Genomic DNA, 25,799 nt, shown 5'->3' on the forward strand with positions numbered 1-25,799 from the left:
AATACGTTTTTAAACCTCATACACCAGATGATTATGCACAAATAAATCCAGAAAATACAAAATGCATTGTTCAACTGTTTTTGAGATGTTGCTAAATACAATCTGAGCTGCACGTCTATATGATAATTCAATCTTTTTAAAGTAGGTAAATTGTACTTCTGTGTGTTTATAATGTTGCACAGTATTTCTTGTAAAATATACATGTGTTTTAAATACGTTTCGCTAACGTTACCTCCAAAGCGTGAATAGGTTGCGTGGTTGGAGGCTTGAGCTAGCAAGTTAACCTTAGCTGTTGGTATTCAGTTGCTGAATTTCTGTCTTTTGAGGTAAATAACATCAGTTCTCCTCATAGAAGTAAATTGGGGGCTTTTAACGTAACATTAAGAGCAGGTATGGAGAAAAATGATATAAATTTCAGTTCTCTTGAAAAAGAGCTACAAGCGGCCAGGAAATATCAGAGGGAAAATGATGCCAAGTTTCGTGCTTTAAACCAAAATGTCACCGGTTATGAAGAATTCAGGTACGTTTGTGTTTTATAGAACTAAAATTTACATTTAATAGCTGTAAAACCTTAGCTCTCCATTTTACCGAGTAGCAACTCCATGTGTCTCGGAGTTATTAAACTAAAGCTAAAATCACACACAAAATGATATTTGAAATAAAATAAACGTTAACTGAAATAAAAAGACAATGCAGAAGTTATTAACCAAAACTAAAAGGATCATTAATTAAAAAAAAAACTATTATAGACATTCAAAAAATATTAATAAATTGACTAAAAAGAACAAATGTACTAAAACTTAAATGATAATGAAAACAGAAAATATCAATATTCAAAATATTAATAAAATATTTTTTGTATCTCAGTGATACTAAAATAAAACTGGTGCCTCTTTTAACCGTTTTATATGTTATGATTTTAGGGACATAGTACTTGCATCCCACTTAAAGCCCCTTGACAGAAAGGACATCTCCAGTGCACCTAGAAAGCAGCCATGGAATCCTATTGCTTTTGGCTCAAAGCATGAAAGTACTTTATCTGAGGAGGTCCAGGTGAGACATTTTATGATACAAATCATCTATATGTTAAATGCTAGATCTCAACAATACATCATCTCACCTGAGAATGAAGTGTAAAACTAACTAAATTCTGAATTTACTTTCAGCCAAAGTGATCTGAGATCCAGCCAAGAAGTGCATCAGAATTCATCCGTGACTGGCGCAGGTTTGCAGGAAGCTCGTTGGAAAAGTACAGACTCCTCGTGAGTCTGTGAGGCAGGGCTCTGCAGGAAATCTTCAGAACTGAGGTTGGCCTTGGTCTTCTCGGAGAGTTCCTTCTGATTCTGTCACAGTGTCTTAAGTCAGGGGATGAGGAAATAGTGATCGGAGTGCTGGACGAACTTTCCAGAACTGGCCGTTTTGGCCTTAACCTGTCTCTTCTTAGTCAGACAGAACAAAAAGCCTGTGAGGAGCTTTTCCACAAGCTACAAATTGCAGCAGGTGATTCTTCTGACACTTCAATGGTTCGTGAGGCCAGTCTTACAGCAAAACTGAAAGCATTAATGAGAAAATATGGCATCCAAAAATAGTTCATATTGAAATTCCAGTTTTATAAAATAAACAGATTTTATTACTTTTTCGTTTTTTGTGCTGGCAGAAATATGTTAAGAGAAGTGCTGGCCATTTGTTTTTGGGCCATTTACCCATTGTTACTTTCAGCCTACGAGGCTCCTGAAGATAAGGAGGACATCTTTGCCTGCAGGGCTTGTCCTGCATTTCTTGTCTTTGACTCTGCTTGCTTCCTAGCTGATATGACCATTGAACTTCCTTGTCACTGTAAACCAGAGGAGACTCATTCAGTGGTATGGTACTATCAAAAACAAGTTGGCTCCATGAACACCAAAGTCCTCACAGACTTCGAGGGCACTACGGTGGTGGAATCATCCAAAGTCGGCAGAGGGTCCGATCTGCATAGTCACTTTTCCATCCGTTTGTTTAGTCTTCTCATCTTCAGGGTGCAGAAAGCTGACTCAGGGCACTATATTTGCGGCACGTCCTCTGGTGAATTCTTCTACGGCTACGATGTTGATGTCCAGGAGGTCCATAACGTTTTATTTCCCTAGAACGTCAAACAGAGGACTCAAGTACAAGAAGCAGAGATCATCAGCATAAAAACTGAAAAGTTTCAGGTGTTCACCAGGTACGGGCCGTGGTCTAAATGTGACTGCTGTGACGTCCGGGGGGAGCAGATGCGTGTAGGACTTTGTTACATCAAAAGCATTTACCTCCATGTACGCTATCAGCGTGAAACGGACACAGAGGCTCCCTGTGGTTCCTCAGCCGTTCCCCAACAGTATGGCCTTCCTGGTAGTAGCTACGGAGCCGAGCTTGAGGTGAGGAAGTGTCACACCCCCTGTCCTCCAAAACCTATGACATCTCCAGAGAGACAAGCTCTGATGAAATTCCTTGAGTTTGACGATCGATCTTCTTCAGGTGTCACCATCCACTATCAAAACCACCCCACAGACTCTGATCTGGTCTTGACCTGTCCTGGCGCCAAACCGCAGTACGCTGTGGCCTGGGATAAAGGTCCAGCACCGCTTTACCGTTCTCAGTATATGGAGGGACTTAATAAGACATCTTGTGTCTTCATTGACACCGGTCACCACCTACACTTCAGACCCGTGCGGCTGGAAGACAAAGGCTCCTATTTCTGCTGGCTCCAAGGAGAGCTGGCTGCAGAGATCAGATTGGGGGTGTATTTGCTCTTGGGACGTTTGCGTCAAATCTCGGACCCAGAGTCTGTCTACGCACTACAAGTTATACTTGCTTGCTACGCTGGCATTTCTGCTATGTTTCTCCTCACTGTGATAGTCAGATTTATTTGGCAGATAAGCAAGGAAGAAACATCTGTAGATATTAACTTGAATTTGCTGTAGTTATACTGATGCACATTTAATGTGAAGTGCAAGGTGGAATTGAATAAATATGCTGGTTAAATGAATTTTCTGAATTTTAATGTTTTTGTTTTTGTTTCAGACTGAGAGTGACTGGTAATAAATCACTATGTATTTTTATTTTATTGTGAAAATTGAAGAAAAAAGAGAGAAACATTACATAAACCGTGAGGGTTCAAAAGTGATTTTACAATCTATTTTATGTTATGTTACTAATTGATTGTTTATATATATATATATATATATATATATATATGTGTGTGTGTGTGTGAATAGTTTCAAAAACAATGCTCTCTTAATTTTAATCTGTGAACACTCGATGCTGTATAATCAATAATTTTAGAATTCAAGACTTAAAAGCTGATTGTAATTTTTTTAACCAATGAATTTGTGAATGTTCCACTCGTTTGTGATTCATATAAATATTTTTATTTATAAAATATTTTTTGGGAATATTTCAAAATATTTTATAGAGCTTGGCGTACGATTTGTAAAGATTAAAAGTTTTTATTATTATTATTATTTACTAATTTACATTATTCAGGTTTTACGAGACTGGGGGAATCCTGGTTCTTCAAAGAAAAAAAGGTGTTGTAATTAAAATAATAAACATCTTGATCTTTAGTTGTTTTAGCTCATTTTATTGCGAGCTTCTTTTTATTTTCTGCTGTTAAATAATAAGATTTTCCATCGCTGTTCAAATATTTCACATTTATACAGTATATACACACTTGGTCACAATCGCTAGAGGGCGTGATTTCACCGCTGAGGGGGACCACCTATTTTTGAAACAGCTAAGTACTATCAATAGAATTATTTTATGTTTCTAGAAGTCTCTCCGGCTGCTAATTTATTGCAGGTTTAAATATAAATGGCTGGACTTTCTCGTTTCCGCATGGTCGCAGAGCCCTTGTGCAGATATGTTCTTGCAGCATCAAAGCAGAACTAGTGTGTGCTGACAGAGGAAGGCAGTGGCGGATGGGGTCAGAGTCTGACTGACAGATATCAGTAGGCTGCTGTCGCACGGAGGTTTCCGGAGTTGTTCCTGAACGGTCTGTCATTCCGTCGCGCAATGAAGGATCAAAACTACTCCGAAGAAGTTACAAAAATACTGGAGGAGGCCCCCTCCGCTCGCAAAGCACTTTTAGACAACTACGACAATTTATACAAAGTAGCGGAGTACTGCGAGAGCAACTACCTGCAGGTAAGACACTCGCACGATCGAGCAGCTTCGCATCCCACACAGAGTCATTCTGACACCGGTAGAGAAACGATGAGACGTGTTATTTACAAAGAAACACTTTAATTATTTTACAGCATACTTGAGTGATACGTCAGTGCATTGGACACAGAATGCGTTTTTGCATATCCACTGCACTGCTTTTTTATTATTTTTCATGTAAACGCGCTTGACAGATGTGTTGGCTCGTTGCGCTCGCGTTTATCGCAGCGTCTCTCGCAAGACATTGCGTCCTAAAAACGTGACACTTAAATTAAAATCAGTTACTAGAACCTTGCGTTTTACCCCATTCCTCTGCCCTGCGTCCCAAAACGCATTATGTGTGAATGGCACGTCTAACACGTCAATGCAAAAATCAGTTTATACAGTCAGTGTGTGAACAGTAGCCTACTCAAATGTGTTACTGAATGTAAATAATACACAGATTGGTGTATCTGTTTTCCTCAGGAGTGTTTGAAGTCCCTCAGTAGCCTACACTCTTATTGACACTCATGTTGCTATTTATTAGACTGGTGTTCAGTGTAAATGTGCTGCTGTACAGCATTCAACAAGTGAGAAGATTGTCAACCTAAGAATAGAGACAGTATCTGACTCGAACCTTGTGTGCGGTCAAGTTTTTTCACATTACATTTGCTCCCCACAAAGACAGCAAAACGACAGAAATTGCTTAGTAAATATATTAAATGATGAAAATGTAATAATGCTAAAAGTTTTGCGTTGACGAGTAGGCTTTAGCCAGTTAATAATACCATTGGCATAGTATACAAACAATAGAAGTAAATGGAAAGAAGAACAACAAATGAAAATGTACTTATCTACACACACAAAAAGTTTGTTCCCTTTTCTTTAATTGCTGCAGGATGTTAAGGTCACGTATTACATGCAACACCATGAAAGCTATTAATGTACATTAAGATGAAGTTGGTTGAAACATGATTTCATATATCATCTGTTTAACAGTTTAATTAAAGTATGTTTGTAATTCAGCAGGCTGGAAATGACACCACCAAAGCCCTGGAGGAGACCAAGGCCTTCACTACTCAGTCCTTGGCTAGTGTGGCCTATCAGATCAGCTCTATGGCCGCCAATGTGCTCAAGCTTCTGGATGCACAGACCCTGCAGCTCCGCAAGATAGAGTCCTCCGTCAACCAGATCGGACAGGTATCAGGCCCATTCCTCTTTGTCTCTTAGGGAGATGGAAGTTGTCCTACACTGAATTCAGCTGTTTTTTCATGTGCTGGTTCCTCATTTCCATTAGTAATTGAATACTGGTACAATTAATTTTAATTGTGCCATATCACCACCAAATGTTGACCATATTGACATCTGGCTTTATAAAAAATAAAAATTTACTTCAACATTTTAAAGTAAATAATAAGTTATTAAATATAATAAAAAAAGATTGAAAAATTAAATACAAATGTTTTTTTTTTTTCAAATACCTGGTTTCTGAAAGTAAAAAAACAAACAAAAAAAACACCTGTGTTGTAGGTAGCCTATGAAAACACGTAAAAACTATATTTGCAGCATTTACATTAATTTCTTTCCATTTTCCATTTTAATTCTATTTTTTTATTTTAGTTTCAAAATACAATTCTGCATCCTAGGTATATAAGACTATAAGATATATAAGAGAATGTGATAAGACTTCTAAATTATTATGATGACCATCCGTTTTGTGATACATTTTAAGTGAGCATGAATCTGCTTGCTAAAAACTTGTAAGAACATTTAAGTAAAAATAAAAAATAGCTTGACTGCAAAATTACTCCTGGTCTCTTGGTAAAAGCTTTCCTACTGTCAAGTGGTTAAGGACAGAGTGCTGTTGTGGAAGTGTCCCAAAGCTCAGTGTAGGTAGTCACTGTTTGGGGCCCCTGTCACCCGGGTGATAATACTTTGTGCCACCACGGCCCCCTCGATTCCCTTGGCTCCTCTCACTGCGGCTGGGACTCCAGCACAGCATTCCAGCGCGCTCCGTGCCCAGCCTGCCTAACCAGGTCACCTGAGGCAGGGCTAAAGCGGGGGTAAGCCAGATCCCAGACTTGGAATGAAAGGGCCACTGTTCTCTCGCTCAGAAACAAAGTTTGAACCCTGATTGATGTTCTCCATTGTCTGCCCGGTGCCCAGGAAGAGCTGTAACAAGCAGGCCTGGAATAATGGCGTTCTCACCCTGTTTCAGGGCTCACAGAGGAAGGCCAGATTTGTGTTTTAAGAAATATCTAATGTCTTAGCAAGGCCGATCAACATCAGTTCCTCCTACATGACAAACTAAACTTTTACAGAGGGAGTTGAGTAGACCGGAACAGCATAAATGGCTATGAGCTTTATTTTGTGGTGGGTGTAAATACTAGATTATGCTCCAGTTTATGTAAAAGCATGCTCTCTTGTATTTAAAAAGCATATTTTTAATATTACACTCCAGTAGATTGTTTTTTGGTATTATTTATATACTATTATAGTATTTATTAATATTTTGAATAAGCATTTATTTCTATGTATTTATTTTGAACTATTTATTAAATTAACTACTTATTTTTTGTTTTAAAACTCAAAGTTTTAAGGTATATTTCTATTTTCTATATTTCTAATATTTCTATTTTAATGTTTGTAATGATTTATATTTTAGTTAACAGCAGGTGTACCATTGTTGAATTGTGAATACATGGTTAGTAAACTAGATGTAAAAATATTAAATTTAATATTAGTTAATAAATTAATAAAAATGAATGTGAATACATAGCATTTTAAATATTTTATGTGTTATCTGCAACAATAATTTATCAGTCATTATTAATAAATATGCCTGGAAAGTCTGCTGTGTTTGCTGAAATATAATTGTACATCTTTCCTCAACAGATCCATAGTATAATAAAAATATATATATTTTTTACTCAGAATGAGGTTTTCCAGAGAACCATTTAATGAGTGATGACAATGTGGCATGCAGATTGGGAATATTTATTAATTTTTCAAAAAATTGTTTTAGAGATTTCTAGGAGTAATTTTTCCCCCAATATCTGTACTTGTATACAGACAGTGGACATGCACAGGGAGAAGGTGGCCCGCCGAGAGATCGGCGCTTTCACGGTTGCCAAGAGGGTTCCACGCAATCATAAGGTGGTCCCCCCAGCAAAAAATAAAGAAGCCAAGATCAAGTACTCTCGCACACCCATCTCTTTCTCTAGCCTGGACTCAGTCGGCCATGGTGTGAAGGTGAGCACACATATAATTTCATGAAGTGAGTACAAAGCATAGTTTGCCCTTTAAATTGTGCTGCCAAAGGTATGCATTGGGGTGCTAGAATGTTATTTATCATCAGTGCTTTCCCCATTAAATATATACATAATGTTTTCTTTAGATTTAGTGTCTGAGGGGAAAACACATTCAAATGCAATGGCAAATACATTACCTGGAATGAAGAAGAGACAGTGTTTTTGTATTATCCAAACATTCAATACTACTATATCAGGTGCATTTGCCATTGTTCCCACAGAAATTGCATGCTTGTTGCTTTCTGTACTGATTTGAACACCTTAAATATGCAAAAAGAAATGTTAACCCAGGGTTTACAGTTGTACAATGTGAAATCTCAAAACCTGACTACCCAAGATTATTGAGTTGCTTAGGGTAAAGTACAAACAAAATGGAATAATATACACCAAGATGACCCAATGTTTACTATGACACAGGATTAACAATTAACATTTAGAAATTTTAAGAAAGAGCATTTTAACTGTTTCATCATGTAACGTTCAATTTCTTCCCATCACAAAAAGGCAAATTGGTGAAAGTATCATTCGATGTTAGTTTAGCTTTTGTTAGTTTTGTCACACTTGACCACATCCTGTTATACAGCAGTTTGTCTTACATCAATTAACATACACACACACTCAGAGCAACGGCACATGCAGATCACTCTTTTTTCCTACCTCCTCTACACTTCTTTTCCCTCAAACACACACACACACACACACACACACACACAGTTGGCTGGCTACCAGCCACTAAGCAGCGTGGGAAAAGCAGCTAGTCATTAATTGGTGTTACCCATGCTAAGCTAGCTCATTGGTACCCCCGCTAGGTCCCTATTGCAGTGAGCAGACAAACAAACACAAAGCTTCAATAATTTCACAGGAATGCACTTGTCAGGCTTGTAGATACATTGGCACAAAGCCACAGAAGATTGTTGAGGCACACATTTATATGAAGTCTATCATGTAGCTCACACACACACACATGAAGACTTAACACATGTAAACACAAACACATATTTTTATGTGTTGATATACTTATAGAAGGTAGTTTTTCATGTGAAGTGTTGTTTTAATCATAAATTGATCCTCTACACAAGTTAGTGCAAGATTTTTACACTCTTCAGCAAGATCATGCATTAAATTGATCAAAAAGACAGGCTTTTACAGTGTTTTTTCTGTTTCAAATAAATGCTGCTTTTTAAACGTTCTGTTCTGTGAAGCAGCACGACTTCGTTGTAGATCATGTGACACTGAAGACTGGAGTAAGGGCTGCTGAAAATTCAGCTTTGCCATCACAGGAATAAATTACATTTAAAAAAATATTCAAATTAAAAAAGTTATTTAGAACTTTTTTAAATATTTAACAATATTACTGTTTTTACTGTATTTTGACCAATGCAGCCTTGATAAGCATGAAAGACCTCTTGCAGAAACTTGGTAATATAAATATATATTTATTCACTTCATGTTTGAATGTAAAGCTGAAGTGTGCGATTTCATTAAAAAGAAATACAAAAATAATGATGAAAATGTTTTCAAGCATGTTTCCCTGAACACTGCACGCACTAGTCAGTCAAACAGACTCAACTCTATTAGTTGAGCCAGTGTTGCTGTGTAGATTTGATCAAACAAACAGAAATGTATTGATAGCATCACTAAGCCACAGTGTTTACACCTTTTGGGGTTAGCTAGTAAATATAGTTTATATTCCTGGAGTAAATGTGCAGGTATTTTGTTTTCAATATATTCTGCATTCTCAGGAAAACACAGCAAACATGTGAGGTTGGCTAATGCAAATAGAAAGAGTCAGGGTGGTCAGTCTTTAGTTTGTCTGTGGATTGTTTTTGTTTGGATATTATAATCTAGTTCCATTAAAAAATGGCTAATCTGCAGATTTGTTGTTTTCAGGATTCTGGTCAGCCGCAGCTAAAAACAGCTACCATGACGCGGAGCGGCAGCACACTGAGGTACGTCCAGTTCTGTTCACACAGGACGAGTGTTATTTTAGTATTATTATAGTATATACTATAATAGTTTATAGTGTTCATTAATATTTTAAATTACCATTTATATTTACATTTTCACTTTTCATTTTAGTTGTAGTCATTTTGCTAGGTGCATTTGTCATATTTACTTTTTATAAATATTTTCATTTAGCTTTTATTTTCCGTTTTAGTCATTTTAATACTTATGTATGACTTCTAATTTTTTAATGTTTTCTTTAAGTCCTTTAAGTTATAATATTCTAATATAAGTTTTCTTTAAGTTCTAATATTTTTTATTTTATTTCAGATAATGAAAATGATTCTTAATACTTTTAGTCAACAATAAAACAACATTTCTGTTTTAATATGTGCTATATATGGGGAGTCTGTGACCACTGAGAAGTGTCTGAATATTTTTTCAGCATCTTGCGCCTTGAGTGCTGTGATGCGGTTTACTTTTAAAAACATTATCTCGAGACATTTGTACAATTTCATTGTAATGCAGTATCCACCTGTTTTTGATCACAAATATGCATCCTGTGTTTATTCATCACCTGTCACCCACATCACCACAGCCACCCTATGAGTAACTATAATGGTAGTCATCACATCTCTTTTTATTCTGGATTAGATACTCCACCAAAAATGTCTGTTGTTAATAATAATAAAAGAAAATACATCTGATATATTACTTCTACTAACCTCACGTCTCAGACTTCTGTTCCTCTTCCTTCTCAGTTAGAGGGCCTTTCTCCAGAAAGTGATTTTAGTTTTGTTTTACCCACTTCCCCTCTTTGCACTGCCTGAAAGCAACACGGTTTGCATTGCGGTAACTTTAGTTTCTCTGAATGAGCATTTGAGCATTGAGTCTTTTTAGAACAGTGTCCTAAGTGGCTTTCTGCAGAAAATACAGAAGTACATGCCTAATATGAACTCTCTGACAGCTCAATGTGTGTGTCTGTGTTTGTATGTTGATTAAGTCGAGGCAGCCGTCCACCTCCTGAGCCTGTCCAGTGTCCTGTGGCTCCCACTCTCTCTCATGGAGCGTCCCTCACCTCACTCAATGACAAGTCTATTGCGTAAGAGCACATAAAGCGTTATATAATTTCTGATTATAATTCTAACATCATATTTATATCACTTATCATAACTGGATGTCTTCCATCACTGCAGTTCAAGTTTTGGTAAAGCCGTGCCGCCTCCTGTAGTGCCCAGCTGTCCCACCAGCTCTGAGGTTGACATCATCTACACGCTGCTGGGTGAAGGGCCTCCTCCACCACCCCCACTGATGGAGGCAGAGGGCGAACAGGATCATGGGCTGGAGACCAGTCCACCACCTCCACCTCCACCCCCACCCCTCGACTGTACCAACATCCCCCCGCCCCCTACTATGCCCACCTCAGTGAATACACCTGATCCCAGCAGCCTCATGACCATACCACCTCCTCCACCAGCTCCACCTCTTGAAACAGGTTAGTGTGTGCTGCTTGACAGATTTCAGCATTCACGGCAGGTCATTTAAAGGAGGCCAGGAGGCTACACCATATGACTACACAGCTAGATGTGACGTGTGATAAAGGTGTGATAAATGTTTTGTCCTAACCAGTTGATCAACTACTAAATATAAACGATCAAATTTTTGGAGTTTGTAAGATTTCTTTTTTTTTTTATATTTTAAAATAAGCTTCTCATCAAAGCTGGATTTATGTTGCATTGATTTGGTCAGAAAGAATAAAACAGTAATATTATTACAATTTAAAATGCATGTTTTGTATTTTAATGCATTTTTAAAATGTAATTTATTCAGGTGATGGTAAAGTTGAATTTTCAGCAGTCATTACTGTCTTACTGCACGATCCTTTAGAAATCATTCTCATATGCTAATTTGCTGCTTAAGAATCATTTCTTATTATAATGAATGTTGAAAACAGTAGTGCTGCTTAATATTTTCGTAATATTAATATTTTATATATAAATATATAAAAAAGAAGCATTTATTTGATATAGAAATATTTTGTAACATTATAAATGTCTTTACTGTCACTATTGATCAATTTAATGCGTCCTTGCTGAATACAAGTATTAATTTCTTTAAATAATATACAGGTGCATCTAAAAAAATTAAAATATCATGAAAAAGTTTTTTTTTTTTTTTTATTGTAACTTATTTCAAAAAGTGAAACTTTCATATATTTTAGATTCATTACATGTAAAGTAAAACATTTCAAAAGTTTTTTTGTTTTAATTTGGATGATTAGATACAGCTCATTATCATCAGTATCTCAAAATATTTGAATATTTACATTTGAGTTGCAATTAATGACCATCTCTACAGTATAAATTCCGGGTATCTCTTGTTCTTTGAAACCACAATAATAGGGAAGACTGCTGACTTGGCAATGATCCAGAAGACTAACATTGACGCCCTCCACAAAGAGGGTAAGTCACAGAGGGTCATTACTGGAAGGTGTGGCTGTTTACAGAGTGCTGTATCAAAGCATATTAAATGCAAAGTTGACTGGAAGGAAGAATTTGGGTAGGAAAAGGTGCACAAGCAACAGGGATGACCGCAAGCTTGAGAATACTGTCAAGCAAAGCAGATTCAAACACTTGGGAGAGCTTCACAAGGAGTGGACTGAAGCTGGAGTCAGTGCATCAAGAGTCACCACGCTCAGACATCTTCAGGAAAAGGGCTACCAAGCCACTTCTGAACCAGAGACAACATCAGAAGCGTCTTACCTGGGCTGTGGAGAAAAAGAACTGGACTGTTGCTCAGTGGTTCAAAGTCCTCTTTTCAGATGAAAGTAAATTTTGCATTTCATTTGGAAATCAAGGTCCCAGAGTCTGGAGGAAGAGTGGAGAGGCACAGAATCCATGTTGCTTGAAGTCCAGTGTGAAGTTTCCACAGTCAGTGATGATTTGGGCTGCCATGTCATCTGCTGGTGTTGGTCCACTGTGTTTTCTGAAGTCCACAGTCAACGCAGCCATTTACCAGGAAATTTTTATTGATGTAATATTCTCATTTTCTGAGACACTGAATTTTGGGTTTTCATTATCTGTAAGCCATAATCATCAAAATTTCAAGAAATAAAGGCTTTAAATATTTCACTCTATGTGTAATGAATCTATATAATATACGGGTTTCTCTTTCTGAAATGAGTGACAAAAAATATTGACCTTTTTCATGATATTCAAATTTTTTTTAGATGTACCTGTATATTACTGACCCCAAACTTTTAAACAGGAGTGTAAAACATTAATTATTATCTGAGAGGTTGTGACTATCATATTGCAGAGCTGTTTCATGTTAAGTGTGGACAGACTGGTTAAGACTTGCATCTGAAATTGTGTACTGTTCGAGTATGTACTACATTTGATATAGAACTTACACTTAAAAAAAATGTATACGACTAAAAACTAGAAAAATGATAAACTATCCACAAAAAAAAAAAAATTAAATAAAAATAAAGTATGTTCTGAAAATATAAATGTCTTGTAAGGATACAATCCAGTCAGTAAGCATATTTGTACTCTGTAGTGAAGAATCCAATGACCAGTTAAAAATTGAAAATACTATAGTGTAATAAAATTGAATAGAGAATGTTTGTGTCTAGTGGCCGAGGAGAATGGATTTCCTCTACCAGAAGCTCCCATTGACATGCCTCCTCCACCAGCTCCTGATGGCCTTGATCTTCCAACTCCACCGCCTCTGCCGTGTGATGAGAGCTTTGAAGGTACAAAAGTGGCAAAACAAAAGCACGTTTGTCTAAAGGTTTTGTTTCGTATGATGCATTATATCTTGCTTCAGAATGCTCAGTTTGTATGATTGCATGTTTGCTGTGTCTTACAGGCAGCTTATCTATGCTTTTTATCTTTGTGTTGCTGTTACTTATTTCTGTGAGCTGTTATACTCTATGCTCTTATTTTCACACTTGTCTCTCTCTATTCTCACTCAGCTCCGCGCTCTCGCCGCTCACGGGTGCGACGTCATCCTCCTAGCTCTCGCTCGCTGTCTCTCAGGGTCCGCATGGGCCCCAGCGCTCGCTCGCTGTACACGCGCTCGCTTTTTCTGCCTTCTGCTCAATCACGTAAGGCCCCCCTCCTTCCTGAGACCTCATTCGTTAAAGCCACCCCTTAGATTTCATTGATAGTTTCTCATTTTGGTATCAAATATATTGACACCACATACCAAAAATAGATTCTTATTTAGCCATGCATACCATCCAAAGACCATTTAGTTCATTTTTTTTGTTCAACCCTTAAAAAAAGTCTCACATTTGTTCCCTTGATAAATACCTGTCAGTCATGATACCCCCACCCCCTCCATACCCACCTCCTCTGGCTCCGCCGGTTTCGTTCAGCCCATTGTGCAGGATCCCTGCCCGTCTGGAGCACCTGGGTAAGTGAGGCCTCTCTCTGCCTTGCTGTCTGACGCTCTTCTCTTCCTCTATAATTGCCACTTCCCCAGTCTGCTCTTCAGCAAGCAAAAACAGCACATAATGCGACCTCATATATCACACCACCCTGCACACAACAGGACACTTGATCTTCATCCTCAGCCAAGTTAGATCTCTCTGTTATAAACTCAATGAGTTGAGTGATTTTAAAGGAATAGTTCAGCCAAAAATGAACAGTCTAATAACTTGTACTCAAACCTGTACTCAACTCAACTTTTAAGACTGGAATACACTACATGACTTTTAAAATCTGAACAGATTACATTTACACAACATACACTTACTGACTTGAACAGTCACAAAGTTCTAAAATCGGCTGAAAATATCAAACATGTTTGATATCCTTAGTCTAAAGCTAAAAAATCTGTGACTATCATACACAAACACAATTTTCTATTAAATCTGTCAACTCAAATCTGCAGACTAGCTCTGACTTTCGGCAATTAGTGTCGACTTATCCTAACTGTGAATGGGGGAAAATCGGGGGAAAAAGTCATTTAGTGTATTCTAGCCTTTAGCTGCCAAGAGGAAATAGAAGAACCAAAAAGGCATCATAGAAAAAAATCCATGCAACTTATGCATTACAACATTGTTGTTATTAAGTAAAACTATTACCAAAATTGAAAAGCAGGTGCTCAACCAACTGTAGATAACTTAAAAAAAAAAAAAAAAAACTGCAATTTCGACCAGCTTCAAGGGCATCATCAGACATCCTAAACTATTAAATACTGTTTTACATAAATAAAATTAAATAAAATTAAATAAAAATCGTACCAACGTTTAATGTTAATCTTACTTTAATGTTCAGTGTGGGCAGACTGGTTAGGACTTGAGATGCGTCTGAATTTGTCTGACATAATTGTATTTGATCAAATTATAGATGCATTGTTGTTAGTTGTATTGTTTGTGTGGGCATCCATATGTTTCAGATGGAAACAATTATTTTCACAATTTTGCTTGTGGCATGTTGAACGGAAATCTCCCACTTCTCCTTCAAACACACTTGTGATCACAAAGGTGGATTTGCACTTTGCCAGTTTGTTAACTTTGTGTGTCAATGCACATTTAGACCTTGAGATTCCAGCACCACCCCCATCACCACCACTAGACAGTTTTGACAACTTTGAAGAGTTGCCCACTCTACCTCCCCCCATTGATTACGATATAACTGCACCAGCCGACTATTTGGAGAAAGGTAGGCTCATTTATGATGACTCCTTCAGGTAAAGAGTTAGCACTGTGAAAATGACTGTTTTGACATCTAAGACAGATCGTTCTGTAATAACACATTCAGAACATGAGATATTAAAAATATCTTCAGGTACTGATTTTGTCATTGTAATTATTTTTCCTACCAAGTGGTGGCACTATATAACTATGACACAGGCAAGCCAGGTGACCTGGTGTTTCATGAGGGCGAAATCATCTACCTCACCAGCAGGAATGAGGATGGATGGTGTGAGGGCTTTCTCAACGGAGTAAAGGGATATTTTCCTGGCAACTATGTGGAGTCCACCGCTTAACTGGCCGTGAGAAGACAATGTCAGTGAATGAATTACTGAGACCGAAGGCACCTTGTATTTCTATTTCTAAAGTAAAACAGTGAAATCAGCTGTATGATATGAATGTTTTTATACCATGTTGACCATTTAAAATATTTTAAATGTAATTAACATGCTGACTGATTCCAGCAGAGATGAGTTTGTATTTGAAAGTTTACTTTGGTCTTAAATAATGATGATCATAATTGATCTCTCAGGACTTGTAAGTTATAATCGTAATGTACAACATATTAAGAAACATTTTGTACATTTAGATGTATTTGATAAGTTAAGTTCACAAAGTCGGATGTTTAGTGGTTAATTCTGTAAACATATTTTCATGGCTTGTTTGAATAGGCAATTGTGCAAAGTAAATAATGAAGTAATATATAACAGATATGTGTAATATATTATAATGCAGTTTCCTAATTAAAAACCTTTATTACTCATGATAAATTACATTTAATTGATATCATTTTCTTGATTCCCTTGCAAATACAGTATTTTCCCAAACATTTTATGCTCTATTTAGTTCATTAAATGTAGGGCTGTAGTCAAGTCCACCATTGTCGAGTCCAAGACCAGGACTATCGAGTCTGAGTCAAGACCGAGTCCAAGAGGTTCAAGTCCAAGTCCAAGAGGTTCGAGTCCAAGTCAAGTCAAGTCCAAATGAGACAGTCAAAACAGAGAAAGAAAATAAAAGCATCTTCTTCAAAACCACATGCTTAACTATTGATCATTTATGTGATACGAGAGACAGCATATCTTCTATTCTAAGATAATCTTTTTGCATTATTATTTGTAATGATCTAAAAGCATGTGCAGCAACACTGTAGGATCAAATTAGGCTATTTTATTTACTTTAGGTTTAGCAGTTTCACTAAAGTCACATAAGCTGAAGTGCAACTTCACATTTTCAGCATTTTTATTATAGTGTAACAATCACATTCTGGGCTGCCAATGGAAAATATTACAAAGAACACGTTCCCATTCTTGAACTTGTTACTTGTTCTAAAGCAGGGTGTCCAAACTCAGTCCTGGAGGGCCGGTGTCCTGCAGAGTTTAGCTCTAACTTGCCTCAAAACACCTGCCTGAAAGTTTCTAGTACGCTTAGATTAGCTGTTTCAGGTGTGTTTGATAAGGGTTGGAGCTGAATTCTGCTGGACACCAGCCCTCCAGGACCAAGTTTTGAAACCCCTGTCCTAAAGAAACCACAGTACAATATAACCCTCCCAAGCAAGGCTGTGTAGCATATAAACACCTTCAGGTCTGTGTGCCTGTGTGTGGCTGCGCATGCATTTGTTTGCTGTTTACCTTAGGCCATATAATATAGGTGCAATATATATCCCCCGGGGATAGGGGGATATAGACAGTATTACAGGTGTTAAGCTGAGGCCATTTTTAATAGTAGAAATAAAAATCATTTAGTTTGGTTAGAGAATAGACAATTAAAGATTAAAATATTAAAGAAATTAAAAATTGGAAGGTTTTTTATTTGTTTCTAGGCTGGACGATATGGCGCAAAAAAAAAAGAAGAAAATTCATAGAATATTTGACCAATTCTCGATTTTGTACAATTTTAACTAGTCAACTTGAAAATATAACTACAACATGATTCAAGCAACTCTTTCTTTATTAAACCTCTAGTTAAAGAAAATTATATTCTAAGTGCACCACACACATGAAGTTGTCATCATGATGTAAATGTTAAATAAATCACTAAATATCTTTGCAGAAAAGATGCATGAACTACAACTACATATTGTACAAACTTTTCTTATGCATATATGTTCAGAAATAATACAAGAAAAATGCTTTAAAAATTCTTAAGTAATTCAAAATGACTGAAGGTATAACACCTAGAGGGCTATTATTAACTATGCTCTGTAAAAACAATTTTCAGTTTTCAGCCTGTCACCCTGATGCGAACATGAAATATCAGACATACAGTAGTAGTTCTTCGCGGGTTTTTTATTCGATTACGCTGCTTTTCCATTGTTTTTTCTGTTCGCTTCTCTTGCAGTGTCTCGTGCATGAAACAGCTTTCTAAAAACGTTATTAAAAGATGTTTAACTCCAATCTTCTTGCATTTTTTCCTATTCCACTGCCCGCGTCGCATCTTTGTCAACACAAAAGCGCATTCTGTGTGAATGGCATAGAGAGCATCACAAGAGAGCGGTTAATCATGACATGCGGTTGGATTGTTCTTCTCTCTTTACTGTTATTGTCAAAGTGTCTAATTCTAGCGTTTGGTAATATTTCTATTCAAAATCGCGATTCCTCTATTTACAAAAAAATAAATTTGTGGCAAAACATTAAATTCTATAAAATGAATCCATAAAATCTGAAAAAATCGCCCAGCCATAGCCCCAGTGTTTGCTTATTTTTAATTTATTTAAATTTTGTGTAATTTATTTATTTTATTTTACTTCAAGGTGTTTGATCCTCCAGGCTTTATTCATTTTGCCCTTATTCGTTCTGTTCTAATTCATTTGGTTCCACAACGTTTTTTTTTTTTTTTTACTTTTAAACATTTGTAAGTTTGTTATTTTATATAGGCTTATAGCATATGGTGTATTCGTTTTATTAATAAAAGTACCATGTTTATTGCAGAAAATGTGTCGTTGTAAGTAATAGATAAGCAATTGACGCGCAATTGCGTTATTGAAAGTAAAAGTAGGCTAAAATGCGCTCGGGCATTTATAAGCTATATAAAAGCGAAGGAAAGTCTGGTGGAAGAGAGGGAAAACTCCAACAAACTTTGTAAAACCAAACTGTATTATGCAAGTCGCCGACATTGTCTGTGGCCACAATAAAAATGGCACACTCAGAGCCAGGCATATGACGCAGCCGTGCATTTACCAGGCAACCAATGGCAATGCCCGTTCTAGATGGATTGTAAATTAAACCAATTGCATTACCTATTTTCCGAACAAGCGAGCCAGATTAATGGTTTTGTTTTGAAAGAGAAAAAAAAGCATATATGACTCGGTCGAGACCAACTAGAACATTTGGCGAGTCCAATGACCAAGTCTGAGACAAGTCCGAGTCCAAATACCAACGAGTCCAAGACAAGTCCGAGACGACAGAAAAACCGGACTCGAGTACTACAGCCCTAATTAAATGTTAATGTACACCACATTGGCCCAATTCAGTCACAATTTCAATGTTTTATGATACAAAGTTAACATTTACAGTCCATAGAATCAATAAACTGTTGACGGTAATGTCTGGGAATGAAGTTGCATTTTTTATGTCATTTCTAACCATCCTCTCTCTTTTCACCTTATTTATAAGATCGTTTGACCTCTTCATTTTACATTTAGCAAACACTTATCCAAAGCGATTTACAAACGATAAAACAAAAGCAGTTTGTCAAGGAACCAACAAAATTCATAATATACAATGGTAGGTTTATTTTAGGAGTTCATTCATGGGGAACTGGCTCATCAGCACCATTCCTAAACTTAACTGTGTTTCTCTTTATTTCACATAAATGAAAGGGGAAATTCTGGCTAGATATAATGTGAGCACAGCTGTTTTGAACACTGATGTACTTGAGTCACTACACCAGACATCTTATCTAGATTAAATAGTCAGACGTTCTTGATCAGCTGTCTTTGCCAGAAAGGTCATATTGATCCACCAGCTGTACCAAAACACCACAAACCAGCCTGGACTTTTTTGTAAGGAAGCTTTCACTTTCATCAGGGAGAGGCAATATAATGGTAGAGGCGATATAATGCCTGTTCTTTAATGGTAAGGTAATTGAGGTAAATAAAAGACAAATAATGAAGCACACTGTTGATGGTGCACTCTTCTAGAAAAAAAAGGTACTAAAAAAACAAAACAGTCACTGAGGTGGTAACTTTTTGCAAATTTGTTACTTATTTACCCCTCAAAAGCTGCATATTAGTACCTCGAAAGTGCATATTAGTACTTCATTAGTAAATCATTTAGTAACTTTTAAAAGGCTACTGCCCCAGTGATAACTTTTATACCTTTTTTTCCTGAGAGTGTGCAATAACTGAAATTAATGAAGTGATGCAAAACCAAAATTTCCATACAGAAACACCTGTAATATAGGCACTGTGTCTTTAAACACCAGACAGTCACCATAAAAGTATTCAAAATTCACTATCAGCACTTTAAACCCTCCCTCAGATAAGGCTCAGTCTCAAATCAGAGCAGTGCAATTCAACATCTACTTTATTGCCGTAATCACCTGTGTTCTTTGAGGTAAGACTTCTATTTGTTTTTCATAGATGTGCTTGACAACTTGCTGGGTTTAAGAAATGAACTATCTACATAAAATGTGTATGATGTTCACCTGTCCTAGTAGAATATCACTGACGTGTGACTGGGCTTGTATAAATACATGGATCTGTGGGCTTTTTAATAATGTTAAAGGCATAGTTTTCCGACAGCTTAAACTTTTCTATATTAGCAAGAGTTTCTTTTTTGTTTTGCGATTCTGTGATTCCTTTGTTGGAACACACTGCTGGCAGTAAGTGAACATAGGAGAAAGCAACATGGCAGCTGTTGTTTTATGGTGTCAGTAGAAGTGTTTCTTGATGGGTGTTGAACGGGTGCTGCTCTAACATATAGGCCTACAGCAAGGCATTCACAAAACTTTACAGGGCCTGGGACAAGATTTTTAGCCCACTTGGGACCAGTGAGTAAGCTATCCCATATAGATGACCTTGATGGCCCTTAGCAACAGCCGTGACTTATAGTAAATGACAAATGATGAATGGAAAACCTTGTTCTTTACTTCAGAAAATGTATCTGACTTCCAAAGAGTTTATATATATTGCTTTATAACTGGTTTGTTATCATTCATCTGTCCTCAATACAGAATTGGGACATTTCCGGTTAGCAAGACGCCACACATCACTGTCTTGACTCATTAGGTTACAAAAGTTTATTATGGTGGTTAAATACGGTTAAATATTCGCACATTGATTTTCAACGGTCTATGAATTGCAAAATTCTTTATTTACTTAACATTTACTCATTAAATGATATACAAGCCTTGTGGAATTCCAGATTTCTAACAGAAATGAGTAAAATGAGGGTTTTTGTATGTTTTTGCATTTCAGTAGTTTCAAGTACTGTCCAATATAAATTTGCCTCTTAAATGTTTTAGGTATGAAATACTATTATATTTGATGATTATATCAAGCTCTTGCCTGTCCAGTCCACAATGAATTCAATAGTATATGTATTTTAATGATTATACACAAATTAAATGTCATCACCGAATATAATTTATTTATTTATTTCCCTAACAGAGTTGCTTCTGAGTTGTGAATTTCTTCATTGCCATGGAGAGGAGTGAAAATCCTTTTTTAGTATTTAAGTAGGTTTCAATACTCTTTAATAAAACTGAACCACACATAAGATCAGTTTGTGTGGTATTATATATTTGTGTTTACAATATATTAAAAGCTGATTTAAATGGCATTTTTCTATTGTGCATTAGTTTTTTTTTTGACATTTGAAGATCATGAAATGTAAAAAATAATATTTGCTTTTATTTTTTTATGTATCTGTAGGATATATGAATGGTTTATGTTCTTTATCATCACTAACAACTCCAAATCACATGAGCACACATGCTCACACTCATGCTGTATCTTAACAAAACTCAATCTTTGTTCTTTCAGGATCTTCGTACCTATCGTAACCTTTGGTTTTTTGTCAATCTGCTGTGTTGGCTTCTGTAAAATATTCCAGCGGGTTCGTAAGGAGCGCGAGGAGCATGTGCAGGCTCAGGTTCGAGCCATGGATCAACCGTCTGTCTACGTCATTCCGATCTCTCTGTCTGAAGATGAGCTGCACAGACCACCGCGCTACAGCACTGTACAGTTCTACGAGCCGCCTCCTGCTTATCACGAGGTAACCTTGCACATATTGTGTAATATACTGTAAAACAATTCAGTGGCTTTGTAAATATCACAATAATAACTTTAAGAAATAGTTCACCCAAAAATGAAAAGCCTGTCATCTTTTACTCAAGTTGCTCCAAATCTGTATGAGTATCGTTCTTCTGTTGAACATATAAATACAGTATAGGATATGGTATTTGGTATTTCCAACTCAAATAATCTAGGAAACTAAGGTTTACACAAAAATTTTAATTCTGTCATCATGTACCCGCCCTCAAGTTGTTCCAAACCTGTATGAGTTTCTTTCTTCCACTGAACACAAAATAAGATATTTTCAAGATCATAGAATTTTGTTTCATACTATAAAAGTCAGACAGATATATATATATACAGTGGGTAAAATAAGTATTGAACACGTCACCATTTTTCTCAGTAAATATATTTCTAAAGATGCTGTTGACATGAAATTTTCACCAGATGTCGATAACAACAAATGTAATCCATACATGCAAACAAAACAAAACAAATAAGTTCAGAAATGAAGTTATATGTAATGACACCGGGAAAAGAATTGTGCACATGAAGAAAGGGAGGTGCAAAAAGGCATGGAAAGTCAATCAGTAATTAGTAAGCCATCCTGCCCCTTGTCAATTAATATTAGCTGGTTCAGTCCCAACACCTACCAGGATGATGAAGATGAAACAAGGGTGGACATTTCAGCAAGACAATGATCCCAAACACAGCCAAGGAAACTCTCAACTGGTTTCAGAGACAGAAATTAAAGCTGCTAGAATGTCCCAGCCAATCACCTGACTTGAATCCAATAGAAAATCAATAGAAAGAACTAAAGATCAGAGTTCATAGAAGAGGCCCATGAAACCTTCAAGATTTGAAGACTCTGTGGAAGAATGTGCCAAAATCACACCTGAGCAATGCATGCGACTTGAGGAGTCTTGAAGCTGTCATTACCAACAAAGGCTTTTGTACAAAGTATTAAATCAATTTCAGTAAGCGTGTTCAATACTTTTTCCCTGTGTCATTCCATTTTATTACACAGAACTTAATTTCTGAAATTGTTTGTTTTGTTTGTATGTGTGGATTACTTGAAATGTTTACCAGATGTCGGTAATAAACCATGTCAACAGGACCTTTAGAAACATATTTACTAAGAAAAATGGTGACGTGTTCAATACTTATTTTACCTGCTGTATATATATATATATCTGTCTGACTTTTATAGTATGAAAAAGTATAGTATGTATTATAGTATGTGTGTATATATATATATATAGTTGTATTTGTCATGACACCAAAAGTTGTTATTCCTATCTACTTAATTAAATTTATTCAGTTCATAAGGTAAATGGATTCATTGACTTCACAGCTTTAAAGTGTATTCAGTATTTTAAAGTGTATAATATCAAGCACATCAAGCACCTCAGTATATTAAGTTTAAGTTGTCAACACCATCATCTAAAATATCTTGTCCTGAAATGTTTTTATCTTCACTGTTAATGATAATACACGATTAATTCCTGCATTTGCAGTTGAACCTGAAGCCCGAGGCTTGTCCTGTGGAACCCCCTCCTGCATATTCAGAATCAGTCTCTCCTTCACCGTCACATTCATGATCATAAGCGCATCTCAAGCACTTGGACTGGCTAAAGGAAAAATAACAGGCAACATCATATTCTCATGACTTTTCCAAGGACTACTACTCATGCTACCTATGCGAAGGTGTAAATGCTGAGAAAGAAAATGTCAGTTATAATAATCTGTAACTCTGTTGGGATTTTGAACATGTCCAACAGGGTCACAAAGAAAGACTTTCTTGTAGAATGAGCAGTAGAACTTGGTTAAAAATGTAAAAGTATATATATATATATAAATGTTTTGTTTTGTGAATATTTATCAATTTTGTATAATAAATAAAGCTATAGCTAAACCTTTTTTGTTAACTTTGTGAAATGTGTTCATTTATAATAAATATTGTAAATGGTTGACCTGTGTACAGCTGAAACTGTATGATTAAAATAATGTTGTATAAACATTGCCACTTAATAATATCCTCAGTATATACCTGAGAATATGATAAAGTTATCGAGAGATAAGAAACAATGTATAAACCATCTTTCTTACTGTCACTCTTCATAGTCAACATGCCTCCTGAGCTGCACCCTCAGGAACCAAAGTCCAGCGCTGTTACAACAGAGGAGGTGAAGCTCCGCCTCCTGCATTACCACTGCCACTGTCCTCACAGTCCTTCACAGACAGAAGCAGATGCATTTATTATAACTCATAAAATATGAACCATATAGTTAAAACGTCACCTTTGGAGGATTCACACCTTTGGCTATTTATGAAGGTGCATTGACTGTTAAATACACACACAGTCACATAAGTGCAATTTTGTTAGTAAACAGAATATGTAAAACCAAAAAATTAAAATAAATGCAAACATACAACATAAAATAGAAAAATGCAACATAAAAGCATAGTTTCTATCTACCTCTTCAAACACTTTAATGTCAGTTTGATTGATTTAATTAATTGATTTCTTATTAAATATCTACCACCAAATTAAGTTATGCCAATTCATTATTTACATGGGCTACTTATAATTTAGAAATAATATCTTATGACTTCAGAAAATACAAGATGATGATAATCAAAACTGCATCATTTCAGAACAGTTCAGTTTGTGGCATGTTTTATATTATCTGCAAATTCAAGAGGCTTGAGAGTTCTAGATTAGAAAACATGCTTAAATAATCCATCTTTACTATCATCCTCATTTCTCATGACACATAATCTGTGGAAGTGTTAAAGCTTTTACTGTGTCTGTGTTGTAACTGCAATGGAAATATGGTTGCAATGGAATGTTTACCGGTACAAAGGTCTACATTAGTATTGTACCTGTGCATCACGTCTTACGTAGACTATTGTCCTTGTACATCACGTCTTAAGTCAGTGGGGAAAAAAACATAAAACACACCCATGTCATCATATCATCACATATTCTCAGAAATGACCCCAATGATCCGCCATCATCCACTATATGACCAATAGAAACATAAAAAGATAGCTATTTCCTGTTTGCTTGCAGTTAAAATATGTTTTAGATGAAAACTGAATAAAGTATTGAATATACAAATGGAAGACTGTGGGTCCAGTGAGGTAACATCATGCATAGCCTCTCATAGTTTTCTCAGAGCTACTGGGTCAATAAAAGTAAATGGCTGAACATATCTGAAGTACAAGGTCAACTTAACCTGCTGCAGAGAAGGACTTGCTTTCAGGCTATAAATGATCTTCTCTTAATGAATAGTTTGGCCATTTTAAACGCATCTACATTTCTACAGGTTATCTAAGAAGGAATACGTCCTGTTTTTACCTCCACATGTGTGGGAAGATAAATCAGGTTAGTGAGGGGAGTGGCAATAAGGAGTTATATTATAAATACACATATATTTTGCATTAAGTGAGTTCAAGGAAGCAGCTTTTTTTAGTAGCCTATACAGGTTAAAGGGTTAGTTCACCCAAAAATGAAAATGCTGTCATTAGTTACTCATTTCAATGCAAACCTGTACATGTGTCTTTGTTCTCTTGAGTACAAAAAAAAGTAGAAAAAAGTATTTTGAAGAATGTTGGTTGATGGCAGGGGGGAGGGCAAGGAGGAAACACTAGGAAGTCAGCGCCACTGTCAGTTCTTCAAAATATCTTCTTTTGAGCTCAAAGAAGAAAGAAACACATACAGGTTTGGAATGACATGAGAGTGATTACATGATGACAGAAGTTTCATTTTTGGATAAACTATCTCTTAACATAAGGCCGTGAAAGGATTTAGAGCTAGATTTTTTATTATTATTATTTTAATGAAACGCACATAACATGCAAATAGTCATAGTATCTGATTGGCCAAGAAGTACCTGTTAAACTGCTGGTTACAGCGTGATCTTTCCATTTATGGTCGTGCCTTATTATCCAAAAGCGGAATGCACCTCCTACACCGTTGGTCCGATTTTCACCAAAATCGAATCATGTCATCTTCAGACCATGCTGACAAAAAGTTATGGATTTCATGTTGATAGACAAAACGGTATTCACATATCACAACAACAAATTTGAGGCATGATGCCAAAATGACACTTGAGGCCATATCTCTGCAAAAATGCTTTGGCATATTGACACCAATCTTTGTGCGTGCCATTGTCACCTCACACAGAAAACACCACATCGATTTGATAACGGTGCCACCTGTTGGTCAAACGTGATAAAACAATAAATCTACTAGAGGTTTATTTATTATTTTTTAGCTATTTTGACTAAAATAATCCTAAAATGGCTTTTATTACTCATTTCTGTAGTTGATCTGATGCTCCATGCTATGCTTAGCTCCTAATTTTGCTGCTGATGTGCTTGGCCCCGTCATCGCTGCTTGCTTATTATTATTTTCATGGTTAAAGAAGCTGAG

General features: G+C 36.3%; 2 protein-coding genes and 1 pseudogene across 6 annotated transcripts; all 3 read left to right on the plus strand.

The window, feature by feature from the left end:
• The first annotated feature begins 247 nt into the window (after positions 1-247).
• LOC306865816 (dynein axonemal assembly factor 19-like) lies at positions 248-3,002 on the plus strand. Its single transcript, XM_079410643.1, has 3 exons — positions 248-520; positions 924-1,053; positions 1,167-3,002. The coding sequence occupies exons 1-3, from the start codon at positions 393-395 to the stop codon at positions 1,173-1,175; spliced, it is 267 nt and encodes an 88-aa protein (XP_079266769.1). The 5' UTR covers positions 248-392; the 3' UTR covers positions 1,176-3,002.
• LOC306865814 (Ig-like V-type domain-containing protein FAM187A) lies at positions 1,662-2,970 on the plus strand (annotated as a pseudogene). The gene has a single exon. The product of its transcript is annotated as an Ig-like V-type domain-containing protein FAM187A (transcript).
• Positions 3,003-3,898: 896 nt separating the features above from the next.
• Positions 3,899-15,944, plus strand: LOC306862378 (abl interactor 1-like). Of its 4 annotated transcripts, none has more exons than XM_079405161.1 (11): positions 3,899-4,161; positions 5,188-5,358; positions 7,231-7,410; positions 9,360-9,418; positions 10,417-10,515; positions 10,610-10,908; positions 13,051-13,170; positions 13,393-13,524; positions 13,740-13,835; positions 14,963-15,088; positions 15,253-15,892. In XM_079405161.1, exons 1-11 carry the CDS (start codon positions 4,030-4,032, stop codon positions 15,414-15,416), a joined length of 1,578 nt encoding a protein of 525 aa, XP_079261287.1. In that variant the 5' UTR covers positions 3,899-4,029; the 3' UTR covers positions 15,417-15,892. The 4 variants fall into 4 exon arrangements, with proteins under 4 accessions (XP_079261287.1, XP_079261289.1, XP_079261288.1 ...); XM_079405160.1 differs by having other exon boundaries at positions 3,928-4,161; positions 5,185-5,358; XM_079405163.1 differs by lacking the exons at positions 13,393-13,524; positions 13,740-13,835.
• The last annotated feature ends 9,855 nt before the right edge of the window (positions 15,945-25,799 follow it).

The sequence above is a fragment of the Barbus barbus genome (assembly GCF_936440315.1).
Source record: "Barbus barbus genome assembly, chromosome: 4".
Lineage (NCBI taxonomy): Eukaryota > Metazoa > Chordata > Actinopteri > Cypriniformes > Cyprinidae > Barbus > Barbus barbus.

Bases quoted from the DNA above. Each gene is read 5' to 3' on its own strand.
- LOC306865816 (XM_079410643.1), top strand. From the start codon at position 393: ATGGAGAAAAATGATATAAATTTCAGTTCTCTTGAAAAAGAGCTACAA. The intron at 521-923 runs GTACGTTTGTGT...TTATGATTTTAG, and splicing joins ACCGGTTATGAAGAATTCAG to GGACATAGTACTTGCATCCC.
- LOC306862378 (XM_079405160.1), top strand. From the start codon at position 4,030: ATGAAGGATCAAAACTACTCCGAAGAAGTTACAAAAATACTGGAGGAG. The intron at 4,162-5,184 runs GTAAGACACTCG...TTTGTAATTCAG, and splicing joins GCGAGAGCAACTACCTGCAG to CAGGCTGGAAATGACACCAC. The intron at 5,359-7,230 runs GTATCAGGCCCA...ACTTGTATACAG, and splicing joins CCGTCAACCAGATCGGACAG to ACAGTGGACATGCACAGGGA.